The 23,843-nt window shown below is 35.7% G+C and overlaps 3 protein-coding genes across 4 annotated transcripts; 1 reads left to right on the top strand and 2 right to left on the bottom strand.

The window, feature by feature from the left end:
- The first annotated feature begins 2,220 nt into the window (after positions 1-2,220).
- LOC122603918 lies at positions 2,221-5,804 on the top strand. Of its 2 annotated transcripts, XM_043776772.1 has the most exons (6): positions 2,221-2,332; positions 3,746-3,815; positions 3,905-4,064; positions 4,523-4,604; positions 4,737-4,953; positions 5,114-5,804. In XM_043776772.1, exons 1-6 carry the CDS (start codon positions 2,261-2,263, stop codon positions 5,431-5,433), a joined length of 921 nt encoding a protein of 306 aa, XP_043632707.1. In that variant the 5' UTR covers positions 2,221-2,260; the 3' UTR covers positions 5,434-5,804. The 2 variants fall into 2 exon arrangements, with proteins under 2 accessions (XP_043632707.1, XP_043632708.1); XM_043776773.1 differs by lacking the exon at positions 2,221-2,332 and having other exon boundaries at positions 3,778-3,840; positions 3,934-4,064.
- A 4,661-nt stretch (positions 5,805-10,465) lies between these two features.
- On the bottom strand, positions 10,466-15,644 carry LOC122605824 (acyl-coenzyme A thioesterase 2, chloroplastic-like). The gene is made up of 5 exons (XM_043778782.1): positions 15,045-15,644; positions 14,260-14,437; positions 13,569-14,041; positions 10,972-11,100; positions 10,466-10,755 (listed from the first exon to the last, which is right to left on the bottom strand). Exons 1-5 carry the CDS (start codon positions 15,609-15,611, stop codon positions 10,621-10,623), a joined length of 1,482 nt encoding a protein of 493 aa, XP_043634717.1. The 5' UTR covers positions 15,612-15,644; the 3' UTR covers positions 10,466-10,620.
- A 4,107-nt stretch (positions 15,645-19,751) lies between these two features.
- On the bottom strand, positions 19,752-21,541 carry LOC122606124. Its single transcript, XM_043779087.1, has 2 exons — positions 21,374-21,541; positions 19,752-20,442 (listed from the first exon to the last, which is right to left on the bottom strand). The coding sequence occupies exons 1-2, from the start codon at positions 21,433-21,435 to the stop codon at positions 19,881-19,883; spliced, it is 624 nt and encodes a 207-aa protein (XP_043635022.1). The 5' UTR covers positions 21,436-21,541; the 3' UTR covers positions 19,752-19,880.
- Between the last annotated feature and the right edge of the window lie 2,302 nt (positions 21,542-23,843).

Consider the following 23,843-nt stretch of genomic DNA (forward strand, 5'->3'; position numbering starts at 1 on the left):
AGTTCAAACATGTCAGTCATCTTTTTTTTTTTTTCATTTCTAAATTTTGATTTTAATTGTAAGGGGGACGGTGGATGGTGGTGATTCTAGGTGGCGGCGGTTGGTTAGTGGTGATTCTAGTCTGCGGCGGTTGGTTGGTGGTGAATGTAGACGGCGGTGGTTGGAGGTGACTGTAGACGGCGGTGTGTAGGCAGCGGTTGCTGGTGGTGATTGTAGGCAGTGGTGGCTGGTGTTGATTGTAGTGGCGGTGGATGGTGGTAATTATAGGCGGTGGTGGGTGGCAGTGGCTCGTGGTGGTTATAGACGGCGGTGGCTGGTGTTGGTTACAGATGGCGGTGGCTGGTAGCGGCGACTATTGTTGGTGGTTATTAGGTGGTGGTGATTGGAGAGGCTTGGGGGTAAAGGGGGAATAAATGTCTAGTCGAAAAATTCCATCGGAAAAAGAAAGAATGAAAGGATAAATTTATTTGTGTGATTTTCATTTTTCGTCCCTCAAGTAGCTATTTTCTCACTTTTCGTCTCTCAGGTAGCTATTTTTTCACTTTTCGTCCCTCGGTGTAAGGTGAAATGACATTAGTGCCCTCACGTGTCTAGCACGTGCGTACGTTAACGGCCATTTTTTATGCAGTAAGGCCAAAGGACGATTATTGAAAAAATTGGCCAACTTTAGGGTCAAAATTGTAATTTTTAAAGTTTAGGGATCAAAAGTGAAAAACGTGCCAACTTCATGAACGAAAAGTATAATTTACTCTAAAATGAATTGATCATTAGACTACCCGTAAATAGTCATAAAAAATATATTTAAAATGAAATTTATCCTATATACTAAAAACCAACTTATTTTTTACCTTTTTAAAAGCTATAGGTACAACTACTTTATGCATATACTTGGTACAATTCTATAAACATAAAATACAACTTTTGACTTTTCCAGATACATTTGATTATTTGGTACAACTGTTATAAAAAAAAGTAGACTTTTTCAATCTCTACAAGTTGTTAACGCAAACAACACCATATGCATCTATCTTCGACCTTCGTCTTCTTCAATTAATCTATCTTCATCTTCTTCTTTTGAGTTCATCGCCACTCACCAGAAACACCGTTGGTACATCTTTTTATGCATAGTACAAATTTTCAATGCACAAGTTTACTAACTTTTCCCTGAATGTGTTTACATTCTTTTTTGCATCCGGTACACCCGACCAAATTTCCATTTCCCCGGTGTCGGAAACCGTTGGCTTAAAAGTACCCTGACGAGAAGCTTTTGGATAAATCAAATGCTAGAGAACAAATGGAAACAATTTTTCTAATTAGTAGAATATCAAATAAATTATATATGAGAAGAAATCGTAATATTATTACTTACAAAAACACTGACTATGAACAAATAAGAAGAATATAAAGCATAAACCAAAGAGTTTCCCCATAGATATGGATATACTTACTTTAATCATCATCAATTCCTCATCGACACGTATTCTAACTTTCCAAGATTTAAGAGTACAAACATCAAATAATAAATCTGAGTATGAGAAATCTGAAATCTATCAGTGTGTTTTTCTTTCTTGATCGATCTTCATCTATGTATGTCTTTTGGAAAAGGGTAGTTGTAAAAGACGTGGAATTCTGTGGGTGAGAAAACAGAGAGTTAAAGGTATAGGTGGCTAACTGGGGAAGACTTTACACTTTTGATTTTAAACCCATCTGTGTGGCTAAATGTAAGGTGGTATACAACACGTGTAAATGGGAAATATTTACTTCACTACAATTTTTTTTTACATTACTTCACTACAAATTGTTTTTCCTTTTTGTATCTTCATAAACTATTACATTAATTAATAATAAATTATTGATAACATACTAGATGGCTAAATTTTAAATTATAAAATATTTTACTTAATTTGAGTATGCCTAATTTAATTTGGTCAAATTAAATTAAATTATTTAAAATATGTGAAAACATGGTTGTCATAAGTTAGACATAGTTAGATATGAGTTACGTATGACATGATATGAGTATATATTATTGGTAGATTGTTAGAAATGGCTAGGTGGCTAGGCATACGAGACATGATTGTCACCATCCTTAATAATCTGTCCCGCTTCAACGCGAAGCGCGGGTGATGATCTTAGTGATAACTATGGTTAAAGTTGGTTTTTTTTTTTAACCATCGCCAAGTTGTATTACCGGCGTTTGACGCTGTTTTATAAAACAAGTTTCACTCAAAAACTAAAGAATAAGATTGCAAGAAGATATATGACAATGGCTGCTGCTGCTACCACCACCTTCACATGCCTCCGCCAACTCGCCGAAACTCATCATTACAAGGCATATTTTGCTTTTCACCTTCAGTCTTTTTCAATTTATTATTTTATATCTATGTGTGTGTGTACAACGATTAATCGATATAGGAAAATACCCTAATCTGAAAAGACTCGCTAAGCTACATCCAGAAACTTTGGAATCAAACTTGTCGATGGCTTAAAAATGATCCAAATCAGGTTTCAACTCTAAATATAACCTAAAAATATCTGAATACCCACATTGTTAACCCAAGCTTCTGCGTCCTTAGCCGTCATCATACTATATCTACTGACGTCTCTCATTGTAATAATAGCGGATCCTCCCCTGAATTTGTTTATTTTTACATGATGATTGTCTACATGTATGTTTCCTTAACAACTCATGTACTTTTTGATTTTGTGGTTGAAATTGTTTGTGATGTGTGCCTAAGGCCTTACCCACGTTTATACATATCATTAGGAGTCAAGTTATTTTATTTTGTGTCCCACGTTTTGGTGGCAGTTAGTAGTAAGTTTGTAAGGTTATTTATAGCCATATGTTATTTTGCTTAAGGTTTGAATGGAAGTAGAGCTAATCAAGGTTACTTCAAGTACATTCATATTTCCAGTCCTTCTTACAGTCAAGTATCTTAAGCTTTATTTGTCAGCAACCAATAGGAGGCTAAGGTGGTAAACGATAGAGTTTATTAGCTCGGTTGTTTCATTCATGGACCTGTTGGTTTCCAATATGGGCCTTGAAGTTTGATTTTTGAATATTAAATTCACAACAATACACTTGTAGCTCCACATTTTTCTTGGTAACTTGATTTTTGTATGACTAAAACTTTCTAGATTATATTCTGTAACTCATGTTACACTGCATAAAAACTTACAACGTAATGGTCAGTGCTATATGTTACCCTTTTCTAGATATATAGGATATGTTCTTGTTGGGCAATTTTTTAGGTAAAGAGCATAACATAATCTACCAAAAAACGTTCAGTCTTTTAATTAGAACTACTGTTTCATATCCTCTATATTTATAGTTTGTTTGTGAACAGATTCTGTACATGTATTTTATCGAAAATGTTTCACTGATGGAAACTTATTCAATAGTTATGTTTCAGCTAATGAAACCAAATTGTTTTGGATTCTCTATATGGATGTGGTGTTTATCATATCTGCACATATGATTAGGGGACAGCTTCTTTGTTATTTAGCTTTAGAACTCCGTTTATTTCTTGTATTTACAAAAACTTTGATGCATTCTTTTCTATTAATGAAAGTTCATGGTGCAACCTTTTTATGAGTAATGAACACTATATTATTGCACACTCTAGGTTTTTGTATTACTTGTGAATACATATTGACAGATGCACACAAGGCGTATATGTTTACCTTTTGCATCATATCTTAACATTTTTACCTTTTTATTTACTTGAGATCTCCTTTGGTGCAGGCCTGGCTTTTAGACCAGTTTGGGGTTCTTCATGATGGAAAACAGCCTTATCCTGGTGCTATAGCTACATGTATGTTATGAGCTTTGACATTTTGGTAAGGAAAGTCATTTGGAAAGCCATCATCATCTTCACTTTAAATTTTTCTGCTTTTCTAACAGTGGAAAGTTTGGCTGCTCATGGTGTCAAGATGGTTATTATAAGTAATTCATCGAGACGTGCATCAACAACTTTGGATAAGTTGAAGAGCCTCGGATTTGACCCCTCCCTCTTTGTGGGAGCCATAACCAGTGGCGAACTAACATATCAGCATCTTCAAAGGTAGTGAAACCCATTTTGAATATGCTAATCCAAGCAAGATAACTCCATAAAAAATGGATGTTACCAGATTTAATGAATCTAATGTCGATGTTAACTCACAGTGTATTGAAATGCTTATTTCATTTTATTTTATCCCGCCTTTTTAGAATGAGTGTGCTCTTTGACTTGCAAATTTTAACCCATTGTTTCCTTTGCTAGCATGCTATATTTGGAATATATCCATTTCTTATTCTCTTATACCCACATATTTGTCAAATGGATATAAGTGTGTTAACAACAGAAGCTCAATTATAACTTGAAGGGAGATTCTCCTTTTTATAAGTTATGGCTTTAAATCTCCTCAAATGGCATTGTTAATAGCTTATTCCTTCTCTTATTATTTTTTCCTTTCACTTATCTTTTATATTTTACTAATGGTTACAGTGTAATGTCTTTTATATGTTTTCTATCATGGCCAGGAGAGATGATCCTTGGTTCCGGGCACTAGGAAAGACCTGCATTCACATGACATGGAGTGACCGAGGCGCTATATCACTTGATGTATCTATCTGCTTTGATTTGTATCTATTCTGGTCATTTTCCCTATATTCTATTTATGCATGTATATATAAAATCGACTACATAGAAGTGTAGATTACAATTGAAACTTGGTTACAAATTATGTTGTTTCAGGGATTAGGGCTACAGGTTGTAGATAATGTTGAACAGGCTGAGTTTATTTTGGTTCATGGTACCGAAGCTTTGGGGCTTTCATCTGGTGATTCCATTTCTAAGAAGGTTGAGGAGCTTGAGAAGATTCTAGAGCAATGTGCAGCTAAAGAAATCCCTATGGTGGTAGCAAATCCTGACTTTGTGACTGTTGAGGCTAGAGAACTACGTATTATGCCTGGTACACTTATACTACTAAACAACAATTGTAGCTTTGAAATACTTGGATTATGTTCTCAGTAATTGTCTCGAGTCCAAATTTCTAATTTCAACGGCACTAACTGCGTCAGCGAGCTACATTTAAAAAAAGTTTGTAACTATAGTGATTTGGCTCTTGGTAGGTACATTAGCAGCTAGGTATGAAAAGCTTGGCGGTGAAGTTAAATGGATGGGCAAGCCTTATGAAATTATCTATAAATCAGCCATGACCATTGCAGGTGTTGATGCTTCTGATTCAATTGCTGTGGGAGACTCTCTACATCATGACATAAAGGGTGCAAATGCATCTGGGGTTAAATCTGCATTTATCACTTGTGGAATTCACGCAAATGAGCTTGGACTAAGTGAATTTGGAGAACGAGCAGATCTTTCCTCTGTCCATGCTCTTGCATCCAAGTATGATGCGTATCCATCATATGTATTGCCTTCATTTACTTGGTGATCTCAATGCATGCCCAGGATGAGTGCAAACCGTGTGTGCAGCACTGTTATTTTGACTGGAAGATATGGCTATTTTGTCATTCATTTTATAAGCTTGCCCGAAGATGTTTATGTATACTGCTAGTAGAGCATCAATGTATTGAAGATGTATAAAGGGTCATAAGGTAATTCTATATACGAGCATTCATTCTATATACTGCTAGTAGGGCGGAAATAAAGGGATTTCCAAAAATATGTTTCATAAGGGCTATGTCTATGAAACAAAGAATAGCAATGGCAGGTGTTAAAGTTGGACACAAGTAGTTGATGCCTTATTACTCTTGCAATCTTTTGGACATAGTTGCAATTTATAAAGTATCTATTCTCAATCCAGAATATTTTAACTTCATTGACTCGATCGTAACAAGTTTGTAAGTTGAATTTCATCTGCGACAACCGAAATTGTAGACTAGATTCTCATGGACTGAAACATTTGAGGTGAGAATCATATAAAACGTGCTAGATAATCATTTCCATAACCAGTATGGTAAATATAGTTACCCAGACTTATAAAGGATTGAGTATTGTTGTCGTCGTTCTATGGTAAATACGTTGGTTTCCCTCTATATAGATAAAAGGTTTTTATTTTATATCTTATATATATTTTTTAAGGGATTATGGTATTGGAGTGTAACAAACTATGAATCAATGGTTATGTAATGTAGTGACCTTTCAAATTGGCTATCTGATGTAAGTACCTTCCATTTTTATTCTTTTAATGTACCGGTTGACTTGTTGTACCGATAGCCGGTAACAATGTTAATTTTACTTTGAGATTATGGCTCATGGGTGTAACCAACTATGACCTAATGGTTATGTTATGTAGTGATATTTAAAACTGGCTATTTGATGTAAGAACCTCTCATTTTTGTTCTTTTTCATGTACCGATTGACCTGTTATACGGTCATGGTTACGGTTGTGAGTTGTGAACTCCGACGAGATGGATGGTGGATGGTCTTAGACTCCGACAAGGTTCTAGTGGGTGGTCTCGGTCTCATTTTTTCTTACATTCAAGAGGTGCGACCATCTCTCCATCGTCTCCGCATCTGGACACGTGCCACCGCTGACAGCCGCAAATAAAATAAACAAATGTCAGCGCCACCCAGAGAACCACTGTAATACCCCGCCTTACCACAACACAATATTGTCCGCTTTGCCCGTAGGCTCACAACTTTGTTTCTGGTTGCTCGGGCAAACTTCCCAGTAGGGTCACCCATTTGGCATTGCTACCGCCTGAGCAAGCTTAACTGTGGATTCTCCTCTCACCCACATCCAATACGCCCAAAATGCGTTGTGTTATGTAAGACCAATGATATTACTTATAGACAGGATCCTCCTTGTATGTCAGCGATGTATGCTTTCACACCCCCCTCAACATAACTCAACGTCCTTGTTGAGTCATGCAAGTGCGCCATACAATAGTCACAGAATACGCTCAAACAGCTGCGTTTTACGTATTGGTACAAAACGTATTGGAACGCAATACGATAGCGTCCCGAACGCTGGTGGTACGGCGATCCAATTTGACATGGTACAACGAATGGAATCGAGAGGGAACCACGTACCTAAATTAGTAAAGTAGCGTACTAAATGAGGCAGGTACGACGTACTCTCCACGTTTTGACTTTTCTACTTCTATTCGCTGTCTTTCGCTGCTCGATGAAGTTGAATTTATTTATGATTTATATTTATTCAGCCTTCTGTTCTTGTATGGTGTGTATATATATATATATATATCTTGAATTCCTCCTCATTTACTACTTCAATGACAAATATTTGTTTCCCTTACAAACCTTGCTATGACCAGTAGAAAACTTCTCATCATAATAGAAACATTCATTCTTGGCTCTATTATCCTCCTAAACTTGGTATTAACCCTTATTGGAACCAAAACATTAGAAGGTACACTATTTACAGGTGTAGCTAATAATGGTTGTTTAGTAGCATTGGTCCACTGTCCGGTTTTCACCCCAGATCCTTTATAACCTCCATTGCTACTAGTTCCCACCCTCACAATTGGATGTAGTAATTTCTAAGATTGGTTTTGCAATTTAGCCAAAGAATAAATATCTTTTAATGTCTTTGGCTGAAACATTTTTAGTGGGCATTCAATTTCAGGCTTTAAGCCCTCTATGTACAAACCTCTATGTACAAACTGATTGTATACTCCTCACAAAGTATGATTTTATTAAGTAATCTATCAAATTCACCAGAATATACCTCTAATTCTCCCTGTTTGAGTTAATGTTTTCAAAGCACCCATGGCATCCTCCATGGATGAGTCTGAAAATCTGGCCATGATGGATCTTGAATACTCATCCCACTAGATCTGGTCCATTGTCTTTCCACTTGATTTGATGTAAATTTGATGCCAAGAAAGAGCTTTTCCATCCATGTGAATGGCTGCATATCTCACCTTCCTATTTGCTAGTGTATCATAAATGGTGAAAAAATGGTCACATTTATATAACCACCCTTCCACATCATCTCCCTCAAATCTTGGAAAGTCAAGCTTCGCCAATCTGTTGTTGCTAAATCTTTCTCCTTCATCTGCTCTAACCACCGCTGTTGACCGTTGTTTCTCTATTTCCGCCATTTGTGCTAACAGTGTTTGAACGGTTAATCGAAGAGAAATCATCTTATTTTGTGTGGTTGATACTTCTTTGGTTAATCTTTCATCGTCTTTCGCCAATTTTTCCTTTTCTTGTGATTGATTTATTGTTCCCATCTTCATTTCCCCAATTTTGATCGGAAAAATTAAACCCTAATTCGCCGGAGAGAAGTGGCTCACTGGAGAAGACGATCGGAATCGGAAGCCGCCGAAAAATCAGTGGCTCTGATACCAAATTGATAGAAGAAATTTAGAGAGAAGAGGATTTTGATATTATTTCACTACTGAATATCAATTACAAAACAAAATTACAATATAAGGAGGAGCGGGATGTAACCGCTTCCAACATACATTCAAACTAACCCTATTTTTGACATTCTAGTCCATTTACTTACAAAAGATGTTAATTTTGTCCAAACTCCAATTCTAACTGTAACAAGTATATAACGCCACTAGTAAGTGGTTTTTAAAGCAGAATGTGCCTAATTTCTACTGTCAACAAGACCCAACCGGGGTCGTTTCAGGTTTGAATGTGATGGCTGCAATTCATGGTATTCAAAGAATATAAGGTTTTCGGCATAATGGTGGACCAAAGAAGCTGGTTGAGATCTTAACGGAAGATAACCGAGTAGTAACTTCACATGTTTATGGCTATGCACATCAATTTGCAAAAAGAATGGCTGAAGTTTTTGTTAAGTCACTTAAGGTTGAAATGCCACTCAAGGCTGCGGCTGTATATAATGTGTATCTTATCACTGATAACGATCTCATAACTTTTCATAGCTCAAGTGTCAGCAAGTATATTGAAAGGGGTGAAAAGTCTTTGCAAACTCTATTGGAAGGGGACTGTTTCCAAGTAGTATTGTTCAAAGAATTGTTAAGAAACTATATTCTCTTCACTCTAACGAATTCAAAGATGTTGTTGCTGATGATATTATTCAAATTGAATGGCTGATTGAAAGGTACATTAGAGATATGAGGACACCAGCTCTCAAATTGTCATTTTGGAGATGCATGGGAATTCAAGTGAAGAAGATGGCTCGTAGTGGAATGGAGAGTATTGGATTTCTTGGTTTGGGTGCTGATGTTCGTTCCATCATAATTGCTGATTCTATTGGGTTACTACAACATAAAACTTTATACATTGGAACGGGTGTGGCAAAAGCAACTTGAGAATATATGGGTGATATGCAGCTCGGGTTCCCTATTTTCAATTTTTGAGGGCAAAAATTGTTTAAGAGGGGAGTATTGTTACATATAAAATGTACTTAGGAACATATAAGCAAGTAATAGATAGTTCGAGGGTTGGGAGTGTAACTTTGTAACTAAAGTCGTTTATCTGTTTGTATAAGTATTCACACTACTATCCATAATAATTAGATATGTTGATGAATTCTTTCTCTTTCTTTGACTCTTTCTAATTATCTGCAAATCCCATTTCTATCGTGTCAACTTATCAACAAAATCCTCATATCACTAAGCTGAGAATGCTTTCAAGATGCTATTGAGAATGTTATCTAAGATGATTATAACCATTAATAATATACCCATGCGATACGGCGGTATAGTGGCGGTGGCGGTGGCAGCGGCAGCGGCAGCGGCAGTGGCAGTGGCAGCGGCAGCAGCGGGTAGTGTAAGTTATTGATATAAAAGGGGTAGTGAAGTTATTTTAGGAGTTAACGGTAAATGTTGTAGATTAATTTCATTAAGAGTATTATAGGTATCTCAAATACATATTATAGGAGATATTATAGGTATTTCAAGTGGAAATGTCTAAAATAATGAATAAATCAACTACATACAAGTTGAAAAAAATGAAGGGAACAAATATTTGATAATGTAGCATATACATAATGCGGCGGTTGTGGCTGTGGCGGTGGACTGGTAGTGTCGGTAACAGGTGGTGATGCGAGCGACAACTGGTGGTGGTGTCGAGTGTTATAGGCTGATGTACATGTAACCAATGTAAAAGTGGTGGTAGAAATATTTTAAAAGATAAAAAGATACCCACACAATACGGTGGTGATGGTTGCGAGCGGTGATGGTGGCGGCGACGAGTGGTGAAGATAATTAATGTAAAGGTAATTAATCTAAAAAGATTTCTCATCTCAAAGGTATATAATCTTTATATATAGATATTAATTAATGTTTACATCTGACTGTAAATACTTAACACTATTACATTATGCTGTTATGTAGAAACTTGATTTCTATTATCAATGCCTTTTAGGAGTTGTAAGCTGATTTAGAAATTGCATTTATCTGATTAACAGCTGTAAGGTCGCCAGAGGCTGCCTTGGGAAAAAATCATCGAGCAATCCAAAAGATGGACATGGAAAAGGTAGTTTGCGAAGAAGAACCCATCGATCACAACCGTTGGCATTCCATTAAAAATCGATAATATTCATTTTCATGCAGCAATTAACAGTCGCCTTTAGTTTGTATTTTACATGCTCAATCTTAGTGTTTAAATTGCGATCAACAAAATTTACAAGATTGATTTCCAAGAAACAGAAATAGTTACACTAAGCAGCCGCTCAACATTTCTCAGCATCCATGCGTTCAATCACTCGGCGTGCCTCCTCCTCCGTAGCAGGAACAACACTACGTATCTTACCGCTTGTTATATCATCCGAGCTGGTTGAGAATGTGAAGTAAAACTTGTTGGATACCTTTTCAAGTTTAACAAATCATCAATAACTCATGCTATGAAAGTAAATATGCGTTACAGATCATCATAATAACCACGTATGAAACAAATCATTTCACATTATCAGAAGCAAATATGTTTACACAAACAAAAAGGTCTAGTATGCAAATCAAGTCACCTCCTTAAATTATATCCGGATGAAAACATGAATATTTGGACAGCAAATGTGCAGGCTTACCTCTGCAGATCTGAGCTCAGGCCGAGTCACATGAGCCACAACTTCCACATTGATCAGTGGTTGCTCTGGGTTCTCAAGTTCTGTATACAGAACACATGACTTGAACCGCAAAAAGTTTCCAACATCCACCTGGTGTCAGAAATTCATATATATTATAGGAAGAAAATACCAATGAACAAACAGACCAACCACCTAAGGGGTACAAAAGTAAAAGAAAATTACAGCATTCGATAATAAATTTTCAATCTGTCCATTTAGGAAAATTTATCATACACCACCAGAAAAGTACCATCTCCACGTCAGCCGTACCCACTGATGGAGATGCACTGAGTGTCCAACTCAAGGGACTCAAGGAGATGCCTTGCTAATATGAATTATAGCACTTAAGAAAAATTAATAGGCTAGGTAAATTAACTTAGAGCCATGATAGAAATTATAAATAGAAGTAATATATGGTGTTCAAACATTTCATATCATCCATGTAGGATGAGTTATTATAAAATCCTCACTCAAACTTGTTATTAGTCTTTTATCCATTTGAGACGGGTTGTAACTAGTAACATATTGGAAACTTGAGATAACCATTGATTGAACATGGGAACTAAATTTATAAATGCAAATTGAAAACACTAGGTATAAACAATACAGATCTCTCTCTACTAGGGGTGATCTTGGCCTACTTGGGTTTTGGCTATTCTCCTTGGCCTTTGGACGGAGGTTTAGGTGTCGATTCACCCTCAAAACTTGGTGGGGAAATTGGTTCTTCATCCTCTTTCTTGCTACGAACCCAAACCATCCAAAGGATAGAGGAAAGCCAAGGAAAAAAGGTGTGGCATCCATGAAACCATAACCAACCACCACACAACCAACAGCCACCTATCCCCTTTGTATCTGTTGTATCAACGGAACACAATATGCCTCAAGGGTCTAATATATATATATATATATCTTACGATTATCATCTCAATATTGCGATCACTATAATTATTTACTCCCTTGTTGCTGCTGCTAAGCACTAAACTGCTGTCCACCACCACACTGTAAACTTGGCCAGGGAGTGGGGGGACCACTGTTTGTGGGGAGGTGCGGCTAGGGGAGGGGAATCATGATCCTTTGACGCCTGGGTCCCAAGATGTCTCAAGAGTTGAATCCATGTAAGCTCATAAAGATTTTGGGGTACATCTTTCGCAAACCCATGAAAACCCTAACCGTACCTTTGAGCCGCAAAAACCTAACCCTAAAAACGCAATCATCATATCACCAACCTTGATCAAGGGTGGTAAGGATCCTACCTTCTTACATATGACCTGTGGTGGTTCGGCTGTGGCTGATAATGGCTCGGATTTGCACAAAAGTGGCTCAGTTATGTGCAATTTAGGTTCGGAAGTCAATGAAGAAGTTCCGAACCAGAAAAGTGACTATTCGAACCAGAATGGTGACCCTCAAATCTAAATGGGGCCCATGTTAAAAGTGACAATGAATAGGAACAGGAACCTTATGTCTCTTTCACAAAGCTACAAATATACTGAAAAAGTCAAACTCCGTTTGATTGCTCCTACTGTTACCGAATTAGGTACCAAAGGACTATTATACCTGATGATCCAGTTTTGAAACAAGCTGATACCTTTTTTTGTTTTGAATGCGAAAAACAAGCTGATACTTAGTTGTTAGCTTTGGTTGAATATTTTGTCAGGAAACAACCAGCTTTTGTTTTGTGAATTTCCTTGCAAAAGAGTTGTGGAAACGGTTGATTTGGAAGATGTAACACTAAATGATCAGGGTTACAATTTCTCAAATTTAAGTCTAAACAGGGAATGCAACATGTGCTTAAAAATGGTCCTTCGTAATTTAATGATATATTGATATTCCAATTCTGCTTAAAAGGTGGCAACCTGGTATTTGGTTTAATAAACCTACACCACCTGTAGTTCCTTTATAGGTGAATATTTATGACATACCTATTAACCTTTGGGACGAAGAGATTTTGAGTCATCTTGTGAGTGCCATTGGTGTTCCTATTGTTGCAGATAGATATACTTCTGAAATGTGTGAGAAGCAAATAGATAGGGCTATATTTGCTAGAGTTCTAGTTGAAATTTCATCCAAACAGGAGGTGCCTGTGTTTATTGGCCTGATATTTTAGACACTGTGAGGAGGTCAAACTGTAGTATAACTGGACTAAAGCAGAAAATGCAAGTGAAAAGAAGATTGAACAAGAGGTTAGTTCGGATACAGATGTTGAGGACGTGTATAATCAGACATCTTTGTTTTTGGCTGCCCCAAGTAAGACTAGTGGGAGGAGTAATGCGAATGTTAAAAGTCTGCGTAAGGATGAAAATTTTGACATGGTGGATGGTTACGAACTTTACATTTCTCTTCGTGGTCAAATCAGACGTTAGTTTATGTTTAGTGTCAATTTGGATTCAAATGTATTCTAATGAATAATGGTTGTCTTCTTTACAGAAGTAGTTGTATTAGGTGTATCTGTTATGTATGTTTTACCACCGATGTAACGGGTCTATGCACTTAAACGCTTTTTGGAGTATATATAACTTACTGGGTTTAACAACCATGACCCAAAAAAATGAAACACTTACTGGTTTCAAGAAATCAACATGATCAACCTCAAGAAACAGTGGTGCACTGCCAGCAAAGGCATAAGCTGTAGCAAAACCCAGCTCGAAAGCTCTTCTCATAAGAAATCCTCCAAATATTCTGCCATGGGTATTCCTTTGCTGTGGCTGGCATACCAACGAGTTTTGTAAACATGTATCTTTTATAAGAATGCTGTCCCTATCTGCCAACGCTGGCATATCACTAAACACACGGCCCTCAGCCAACAACGCATTGAGTCTCTCTGATTCCTGATCATTATCAATTTCCTTCTTTTGTTGTAATCTTTTATTTTTTCGTGCTTTGTTCCTCTCTTCTGCTTCTCTCCAAAGCAACTTTTCTTGTTCAGTCTCAGGTGTGATTTTGTTAATCACCGCTGACTTTCCTGTCTTCGAGTCACGTGCCACAAAAGTGAAGTTTGCAATTATAGCTTGTGAGTCTAGAGGATCAGATGTTTCTGCAGATTAATGTAAAACTAGATTAGAAATTTAACCAAAACACTATTTAGTTTTACAAGAATAATTCAGTTCCACGATCCAAAAGGAAGATTACACCAATGTTTTCAAGAAAATCCAACAAGAACTCAGTTCTGTAATTTTAAAAGCTGTGTGTGTGTAATTATCAGTGAAACAAATCATATGCTAACAAACAAAGATTATCAAAACTTAGTGGTACCTTTAGTGGACTGAAGGACTTCTAGTTGAATTTCCATAGATGATCGACCAACCCAAGTAACGGCTCCGACTATCTTCAAATCACTGTCCACCAAAATCGGTTTTTTAATAACCATTTTGTCCACAGAAGCAGTCACCAGCAACAAGGAATCGGCCATGCCGGCATGATTGAAGCAGTGCTGGTATAGAAACCAGAAATGTTATGAATACTATACCATCTAACAGAATTAGGGTTGTTCAGGAGTACATATTAAAACTACTAATCTGATTATTTCGTTTGGATAAAATACATAATCAGCTTTAAGTTTTTGAATGGAAGGAAGCTGATTATTTGAGGGTGAAGCAAGTAGTTTTAAATATTCATTTCAAAGGAAGGTGATTAGTTAAGTCTCTAACAATTACAAAAATCAAACTCATGCAGCTGATATTATCTAAATAACGCGTATTGATGCAACAGATGTAAATCCAAACACTATTACGTGGCGTGCATTATGTTATCTTTGAATGATTATTATTATTTCAAAAGGCATAAGCAGTTTTACCCACAACTAAACAACTGGACTCACTCCCAACATAAGCGGGAGGTGAGATGTAGCCGGCAATTATATTCCGTATAAAATAAGCACTGAGGTCCCAAACACTTAGTAAAAAAAGCCTTATCTAATGTATCAATCAACACAGGATAATACACATTCGAGCAGCTTTAATATGCAATCCCAAACACATTCACTAATCTCAATATTTATTATTTATGTAACTTGAAAAGCTAGAGTAAAACACACATACTTTAAACGAAATGGTACCGGCTAATGCATCAAGATCCTCAAGCAACTTACCAACCCGAATCCCATTCCAAGGATTCCGATACTGTTCTCTTAATATATAATCGGTCGAAAAAGGGTACAGAATAGTGGTCCGGCTATGAGTCGGAGTTTTACTAACATCATCAGCAGTGGTGGCACTCAAAGGGTTATCAAAAATAAAGGACCTGGCCTGCCATAAAGCATTTGTGACCGGAGAATGGTACATTCCTGGCCACAAACTAATCGGTTTTCGCAACGAATTACCCGCATCAATTGCAGAGACACCATCAGGGGATGTAAGAGTGGACGCTATATTTATGGGGTCGATACCACTAGGAAATGATGAATCTTGTTTTGAAGATGACGAATATGACCTACTTTTATGCTTGTAACATGATAAAAATTTGTGCTTTCTAAAACAATGATTCAAGATTTTATGTGGGGGTGGAAACAAATCATAATTTCGATTGTGATTTAGAAAATAGAAATGAGATCGGTGGTTGGTGCAGATTGATGTTTTAACAGCAAATAATAATCTTAGTGCTTTCATTTTTTCTAATCTTTTCTTGTATGCTTATGCTCATACCTGTTTTTGGGAGGGACATGAAACCAAAAAAAAAAAAAAAAAAAAGCAGAAAAGGGAATCATTGAAATCCGGTCTTGGAACTTGTCCAAAATTAATAAATTTTTTTAAGGATGTTCTTATTCTTGTACATACTTTTACTTGTCTTTATATAATATATTTTTATTTTATGTTTCTAAAGTTGAAGATAAAATTATAAAATTTAAAGGATTTGTAAAGATGTTTGAATATTTGTAAGGATGTATAAGGATATGATGTGGCAGCTTAAAGACGCCTAACGCCTAAGAGCGTCCTTAACATTGGAGATAGCCTAAGGAATGTCTAAATACAATTTTAATAATTTATCGTTTTTTTGAGATAAAATGTTTTGAATGAATTAGAGTAATAAAATGATTTATAGAGAAAAAAAAGTGAGTGGTTGAGAATTGAGGAGAGCGAAAAATGAGTGGTTGAGATTTAAGAATTTTATAGGTATATTAGGTAGAGATGTTTAAAATATTGAATAAAAAAGAAGGGTATTTTCGTCGGTTCAAATCATCTTTTCTTATAAGAAAAAGGTGTTCTTCCTTTATAAGATAACGAGAGATAGTGTCAGCGCGTTACAGTGGTGAAGTGGTGGGGTGTTAGGTCATAGGAGGTGATAAGTCATAGAGTGTGATAGCCAAATGCTTTAGCCGAATGGGTTCCGCCATCGGATTTAAAAATTCGTCGAAAGTATATCGAATGACATCTCTAATGAAAAAACATGAATTTTTAAGAACACCCATACAATTTTTATAATTTATTGATATACGGTTTTTGAGATAAAAGATTTTGAATGAATTGGAGGAATAAAATAATTTATTGAAGAGAGAAAAAAAAATGAGTGATTGAGATTTGAGGAGAGAAGAAAAAATGAGTGGTTGTGATTCAAGGTTATTATAAGTATATTAGGTAGAGATGTTTAAATTAATGAATAAGGAATGAGGTATTTTGGGTAACTTAAATCATCTTTTCTTAAAAAAAAAGCAAAATGTTTTATAAGATAGTATTAGATATTAGATATAGATATAGACGAGCATGGTACCCGCGCAATGCAGCGGCGAGTCAGCGATGACCGTGGTGGCGAAATCTATTGGTGTAGATAAAAGTATTTGATTTAAAGGGGTTAGTAGAGATATTTTATAATACAATGGACTAATGGTGTAATTTATTATTAAATGTTGATGGTGATTTAATTCATTAAGGGTATTTTAGTCAATTCGCATGTCTCATTTATGTAAACTTTCAACATACGGGTTATAATTTTTATATAGTAGTATAGAAGTATAGATATGGGGGAAGTGTAGGTGGGGTTGTCTCACACTTAACTTAAGTGAAAAATCTATCACATCTTGATTTTTTATTCCATAAAAATCAGGGGGCCCATTTTTTATTCATTAATAGCTTTTTTACGGATTATTCCAAGTATTAAACTTTTACTCTTTTGTTTGATATCGATATATCATGGTAATTTTTACGGATTAACACAAGTGTTTGGTTTGCAATTATTGTCATTACGCACCCATTCGCCACTTATTTTCTCAACTCTTCTCTCCTATGCTCGCATATTTTGTATTGTGATTACTGTTTAACCGCCGTAACGCGCGGAGATAAGGCTAGTAGTTTAAAACTAAGGGTTGTGATGTGATATGATATCATCTAACATATGGTATTACAGGATTGACAAACCTTGGTACATGTGGAAATTGGTGTATGTGATGATTGATATGAATAAAGAATTAATATCTATATATTATATGATTTTCTAAAGCAATAATAACCCTTTTTATTTTTTTTTTAAATAACTTAATCCATTAAATTTGCCTTTCAATTTTTATATATCCATAATTGCTGTTAGATACTTTATAATATTTTTAATTAAATTAAATTACAATATCTGCCATTTAAATTCTAAGACAAGCATAATACCTTTTTTTTCATCAATAAAATTTACATCAATAACCAACAATATTCGTCGCCGTCATCAGTTGTTGCCACCAACACATCGCCATCACCACCATGATTTTGGTATCACTTGGTATCACATGAGCATATGTCTAGTTAACTTTAAAACATTACGCATTTTTTAGAATAATTTATGTCCAAGGTAACAAGTAACAACATGCATCAACTGTCCGTTTATGTTTGTCGACTTTGTAGACTCTTTAATCTTCACAAACAACATTTTTGTTTTTTTTTTGGTAAGAAGGTATGATAACTTTGTATTAAAGTTTCTTTAACTACACAGACCTTTTTTTTTTTTTTTTTACTTTTTTATATTTACCATAATTTTTGTTATTTTTATCATAAAAGTGTTGAATTTTCTATTTTCCTCACAAACTTTCATTTTTTTTTTAGAGTTAGTCCTTTAACTACAACTTTGTACCACAAACTTTTTGTTTTTCATGTTTGACCACTAACTTTATTACAACTTTTTTTTCCAACTTTTTACCCGTTCAAGCTTTTAAGGTAATTTGTACTAACTCCAATTTGTTCATTCTATCAACACCACCACCACAATTTTATTAGGTTACATCAATATAATCATCATCATCATCATTTAAAATAAAGAAGAAAGATAGAGAACTAGATTTTGAAATATGTAAATTATTACTCCTTTATCTTTGTAAATCTTAAATGTGTAAGTTATTGTTTACATATGTGATTTATTATTATTACATTACAATATATTGTTCTTATGAAAACAAATTAATCAAACAATTATTTTTTTTTTCTTCTTGGCCCTAATATTTTTTTTCTTTATATTTCCTTTTATGTTTACATTGTTTCTTTTCAACGATTTTAGCAGTCGGGTAATCAGACAAACAAGCAGAATATCGTGTAGTGTTCCATTACAATTAATTATCCATTTTAAAATTGTTTCTGACATCCAATTTTGTTGTTTGTGTAGTACCTCTTTTTGTAATTTGCGTTTATTATTGTGCATGTATCACTGCCTTTATACACGATATACTTATAAAGAATTGTTATCTCTCCTGAGACAAAACTCGAGATTAAAATATTGGTTCTCTACATAATACATGAAAATCTAAAATTTGGTTCCCAGATTTTATCATACAAATTGTTTTGGATATTTATTTTCATTTTTTAAATTCATTAATTTCATTCTGCTTAAAGTTTTATATCAAATATCCTAAAGTAATCCGGGTATAAATAAGGGAAGTGATATTCGTACAACTTTATTTGATACGTCATCCATAACTGTGCATCAACTACTTGTTCAGTGTGTTATGAAATGTGTACAATGTGGTAGATGTATCAAATAAAGTGGTACGAATATCACTTTTCATAAAATAATCTCTAACTTGAATTTAAATTACCATATTAAATGCCGATAGCCGACTAATAACATGAATTTGTTTAAGTTTTACTGGTAAATTTGCGAAAAAAAAAATGAAAGGTTTTCAAATAATGTATTAACTAAATACTTATAGTTTGCTCTTTCAGTAACAAGATAGTACATGGGAATAAAGGGTTCTTACTCATTTACCTTTATTTTTTTTTAATTACGAAAAGATGAATTGACATTGCATATGCTAGTTGATGACGTATAATTTACACTAAGCACCGGCCCATCATTAATACTAATCAGCCCGCCGGACGCTACAAAAGAATCATTGGTCCGGAGCATTACGTTGCGTAGGATGCGAACAAGGCAAGAGCAAGGAGATGACAGCGGCTTGTAATAAACTTTGCCTCCAATCTTGTCTTATCTTACCATTAAGACAAATATACATGGGAAAAACAACACATCGAATAAAAGGTCCTGCAAGACTAGCATCACGTACGGTTGGGGACCAGTGACTGGACTAATCCTTGGCCCCTATAAATATTTCGCATTGGTCTCCTCTAATTGAGGAACGTTCTTAGTTATATAAAAAGATACTTTGTAGCTTTGAAGATTGCCAGCATCCATAATATATTATGGTTCTTGATTGATTTTAGTTGAGTAAAGTGGGCTTATTATTGTTTATTGGTAAACACTATGCAGTAGGCACATGCATTCGCTCTTAGCTCTCACCATAATAAACTCTTTTTGGTGGCCACGAAAGTAATGCAACTTGAAAGCAAACCAATATTGGGAATTCATTATAAGCCAAATTAAAGAAACGACTAGTAAATACAAAATGAAGTACCATATATAGGTACGTAATATGAGAACATAAGATGAAGCTATTGCACACTTCCAAAATCTTAAAATCCATCCTCTTCTGCCAAAACCATTCTACTTAGTGGGCTTGGACCAAGTCTTCTCCGTCTTTTAGAATTTCTCTTCCGTATAATTTCCATTTCATTTCGCCTCCTCACTTGCATCATCGCTTCCTCTTCGACTACAAATCTTCTCATTAACACGTCATCAGTTAAAGATTTCCCTCTAAATATTCTCCTTCCTTCTATGCTCATTCTTGGAGTTGTTGGATGGCGTTCTTGAGTACAATTTGGAAATGGTTTTGATCGTGGATACGTGTTGCTTCTTCTAGGGGGTACATCAGCTTGCTGGAAAACCTCCGTGTAAGAAGATATAGGGACGCATAGGCAAACACGGGTGAATGAGGTGGCGACCTTTAAAGATGTCGACTTTCTTAGTTTTTCTCTGTTGGGGGTGTTATTTCTTGTGGTAGTAAATTTGGAGGATGATGATGATGATGAATGAGTTTTCTTTAAAGTCTGGTTAGGCGATGGAATATTTGTAGACTTTGGATTGGTAATTTTCCATAGAGTAGCCATGTCTAATGCTCTTTGATACCAAGGCTTCCTGCACGGTTTATAACATGACAATGATCGAGTTTATTAATGAATTTTGAACTAACTTTTTATCTAGATGGTGCATATATGATGGAAGGTGATTAACCTGACAGAATGGGTTGGGTTACTCGCTTCGGTCAAAACAAGTTATTTTTAGTACAGGCTAGTTCATATTAGATTAAACCACAAACACTTTTTTTGGTTCATGTTTTCAAGCTTTTCTGAATAGCTGATATGTTATACTCACAATTTACAATTATAATGATTTTTTTTTCTAAGAAGAATATAAATAGTCGAATTAAAGAATGTAGCATGACATACGTAATTCTTATGACTTCAACTGGCCAACACGTTTGACTCATCACCCGTTCGCATTTTCGTTAAAACTTTTATTAGACCGTGAAACAGACCCAACTCACATTTTTGTATATGTAAATTAGTTGAAATTGACATCTATAGAATGATTGCTTACAGTTTAGTCTTAGAATAACGATGGTGTAGTCAAAAGTTATCTTAGACAGTATCATTTTTTGAGAAAAAGAAAGCAATAAAACCCCTCAATGGGGCCAAGTGCTGGACTAAAACATTTTGTTGACCACACCTACACTTATTGATCCATGGATGCCGAATGTTAATACTTTCAACATATTCAAAAACTTTTGGGTTATTTTTTTTTTAATATTAAAAGATAATACATACATGGAATCAAGTTATGCTTTGATATTATTAGCCCTGGACATTTTAGTCCAATATTTCCACCATGAAACAGGAAAAAGCATGAAAAAACCAGTATATATGCAACAAATTTTATTCTTCTGAACTTCAAACTTTTATAATGTTCAAGAAAAAAAAGGTCTAGGAAACGTCATGGGAATATCGGTTAAGCCACATAGTCTAGTGTTTCTAACAAAAGGAAGTAGATGAGGAAGGAAGACACATACCTAGATGTAACAGAGTTGGTCTTGGGATCTTGCATCAACAGATTAGCAATGATAATGTGCATGAAAATGGTAAGTAAGGGGTAAGAGTAGGAATAAGAGAAGAATGAGAGTAAATCTGAAGAGAGTTCATGTAAATTACAAATGATGGTGTCTTTTCGGGTTGCTAAGAATGATGGATACTAGTTGTCCTCATTTCTTTATTTGATATTTACGTATACCCCTCAATGCCTTTTGCTTTGTCAGTGGCAGGCATGATTCCTTCCTTCTGATTGTGTGAGGTGATTTTAAATTTCAAAGGCAAAGTTGGACTTCTTACCTTTATTTTTCTTTAACAAAATTACTAAAACGGCCAAAACGGTTAGAAGATAAGACCAAATCAAGATTAAAGATAGAAGATATCGGATCAGAACAAATCATCATTTCCGGAGTTAGGAGATATCAACTTGGTCATCAAGAAACAAGTTTTCAAGAATTGATTTAGTTTCCGTATTTACATGTTCTCTTCTTGTATAAATTGAGGAACTCCTCCATCATATTATATATCAATAAAAACATACAATTCAAATCATAAAATTAACATGGTATCAGAGCTAGTAATTCTAGCATCATCATCTACCTTTTAACCTCATCAAACCAGTATCATCATCATCAGATTTAAGCTACCATGGGCGATCAACCCGACAGCTCTGATTCAGAATTGGCCTTACAATTAGCCAATTTTCTACAAAACAACTCTAATCAACAATCACAAATCCCAAAACTTTCCGATAATCTTCAGATTAATCTGAAGTTAAATAGCCAAAACTATGCCTTATGGACTCGAATGATTCGAGTCGCCATAGGCGGAAAATCAAAAAACCTTTTAAATCACTTAACCGAAAACCCACCTGAAAAATTATCATCAGAAAAATACGAGATATGGGAGCAAGAAGACCTGATCGTTTTTTCTTGGCTCATTCAAAAACATCGAGCCAACCATAGCCGGAAATCTAACCGAGTTTTCCACATCAAAAGAATTATGGGATGCCTTGGTAACAACATACAGTAGCGGCAAAGACAAATTGCAAGCTTTTAATCTCCATGTAAAAGCCAACGAGTTGAAGCAACATGATAAAACCCTTGAGGATTTCTGGATTTCTCTCCAAGGTGTATGGGGGGAGATAGATCGGATTGATCCCAATCCAATGAAGTGCCCTGATGATATAAAAACATATTCACAAATCCGATCGGATCAAAAACTATTCCAATTTTTGAATGGATTAGATCAGAAATTCGATACAATAAAAAGGGAGATACTTCGAACCGACCCTGTTCCAACTGCTGAAGCAGCCTATGCCACTGTCCGAAAAGAAGCTGCTCACCAAAAGATTTTGGGAGCAACTACCACTGAATCACAAGGTGTCGCCGTCGGGTTGATTGCCGGAGAAATCAACGGCGGCGGTTTTGTGTCCAAAGGCTACCGACGATACGACGGCAAGAAAAAGGAGATCCAGGATGATAAATCACAACTAACGTGTGATGAATGTGGCATGTCTCGACACACACGAGATCAGTGTTTCGAGATAATCGGATATCCCGAGTGGTGGACGGACAATCACAAGACGGCGGCCAAGAAAAATTTCAAGAAAAATTATACCACCAAATCGAGCACTGCCACCCCTACCGCCAAAGCCAATACCACCAAAGAAAGTGATAATCGAAAATCGGAGACTGGGTTCGGTGGCATAGCAGCGGCCGGAGTTGATAAAGGGGAGGGGGAGTTTTCGGTGGTTGAAGGTAACAGGAATGGGGGAATACAAAAATATCCCAAGTTTCCATATAAATCTATATATATGTGATAATAATAAAAGGGTTTATAAGCCACATGGGCCGTACAACAGTGGGCCGAAATGGTTTGGGCCAATGGAGAAACAAGGGGGAGCCCATATCACTAAGCCCAGCTGCAATAAATCAAATGGGTCATGGATTTTTGACTGTGGTGCAACCGATACCATGACCTATGACCCAACCGATTTTTCTGTTTTTTCAAAACCAAAAAGAACCAAAATTGAAGTTGCAAATAAGCAAAAAATGGTTGTTAAAAATGGTGGAACCGTCAAAATTTCTCCAAATATCAATCTAACCAATTGTCTCTATGTTCCTTCTTTGTCACATAAACTTTTGTCAATAAGTCATGTGACAAAAGAGCTCAATTGTTCTGTTCTTATGCATCCACACTTTTGTCTGTTACAGGATATCAGGACGGGACGGATCATTGGGCGTGGCACTGAGAGAGGAGGACTGTATTATGTTGATGAAGTTACTGATAATGGAAAGGTGATGCTAGCTCATGGAACTAATGAAAGACAGGCTTGGTTATGGCATAGAAGACTGGGACATCCTTCACTTAGTTATTTGCATACTTTGTTTTCGAATCTTTTTCCTTTAAATAAAACAATTTCTTGTGAGACTTGCATTTTAGCCAAAAGTC

Source organism: Erigeron canadensis, chromosome 6 (assembly GCF_010389155.1).
Source record: "Erigeron canadensis isolate Cc75 chromosome 6, C_canadensis_v1, whole genome shotgun sequence".
In the NCBI taxonomy this organism is placed as follows: Eukaryota; Viridiplantae; Streptophyta; class Magnoliopsida; order Asterales; family Asteraceae; genus Erigeron; species Erigeron canadensis.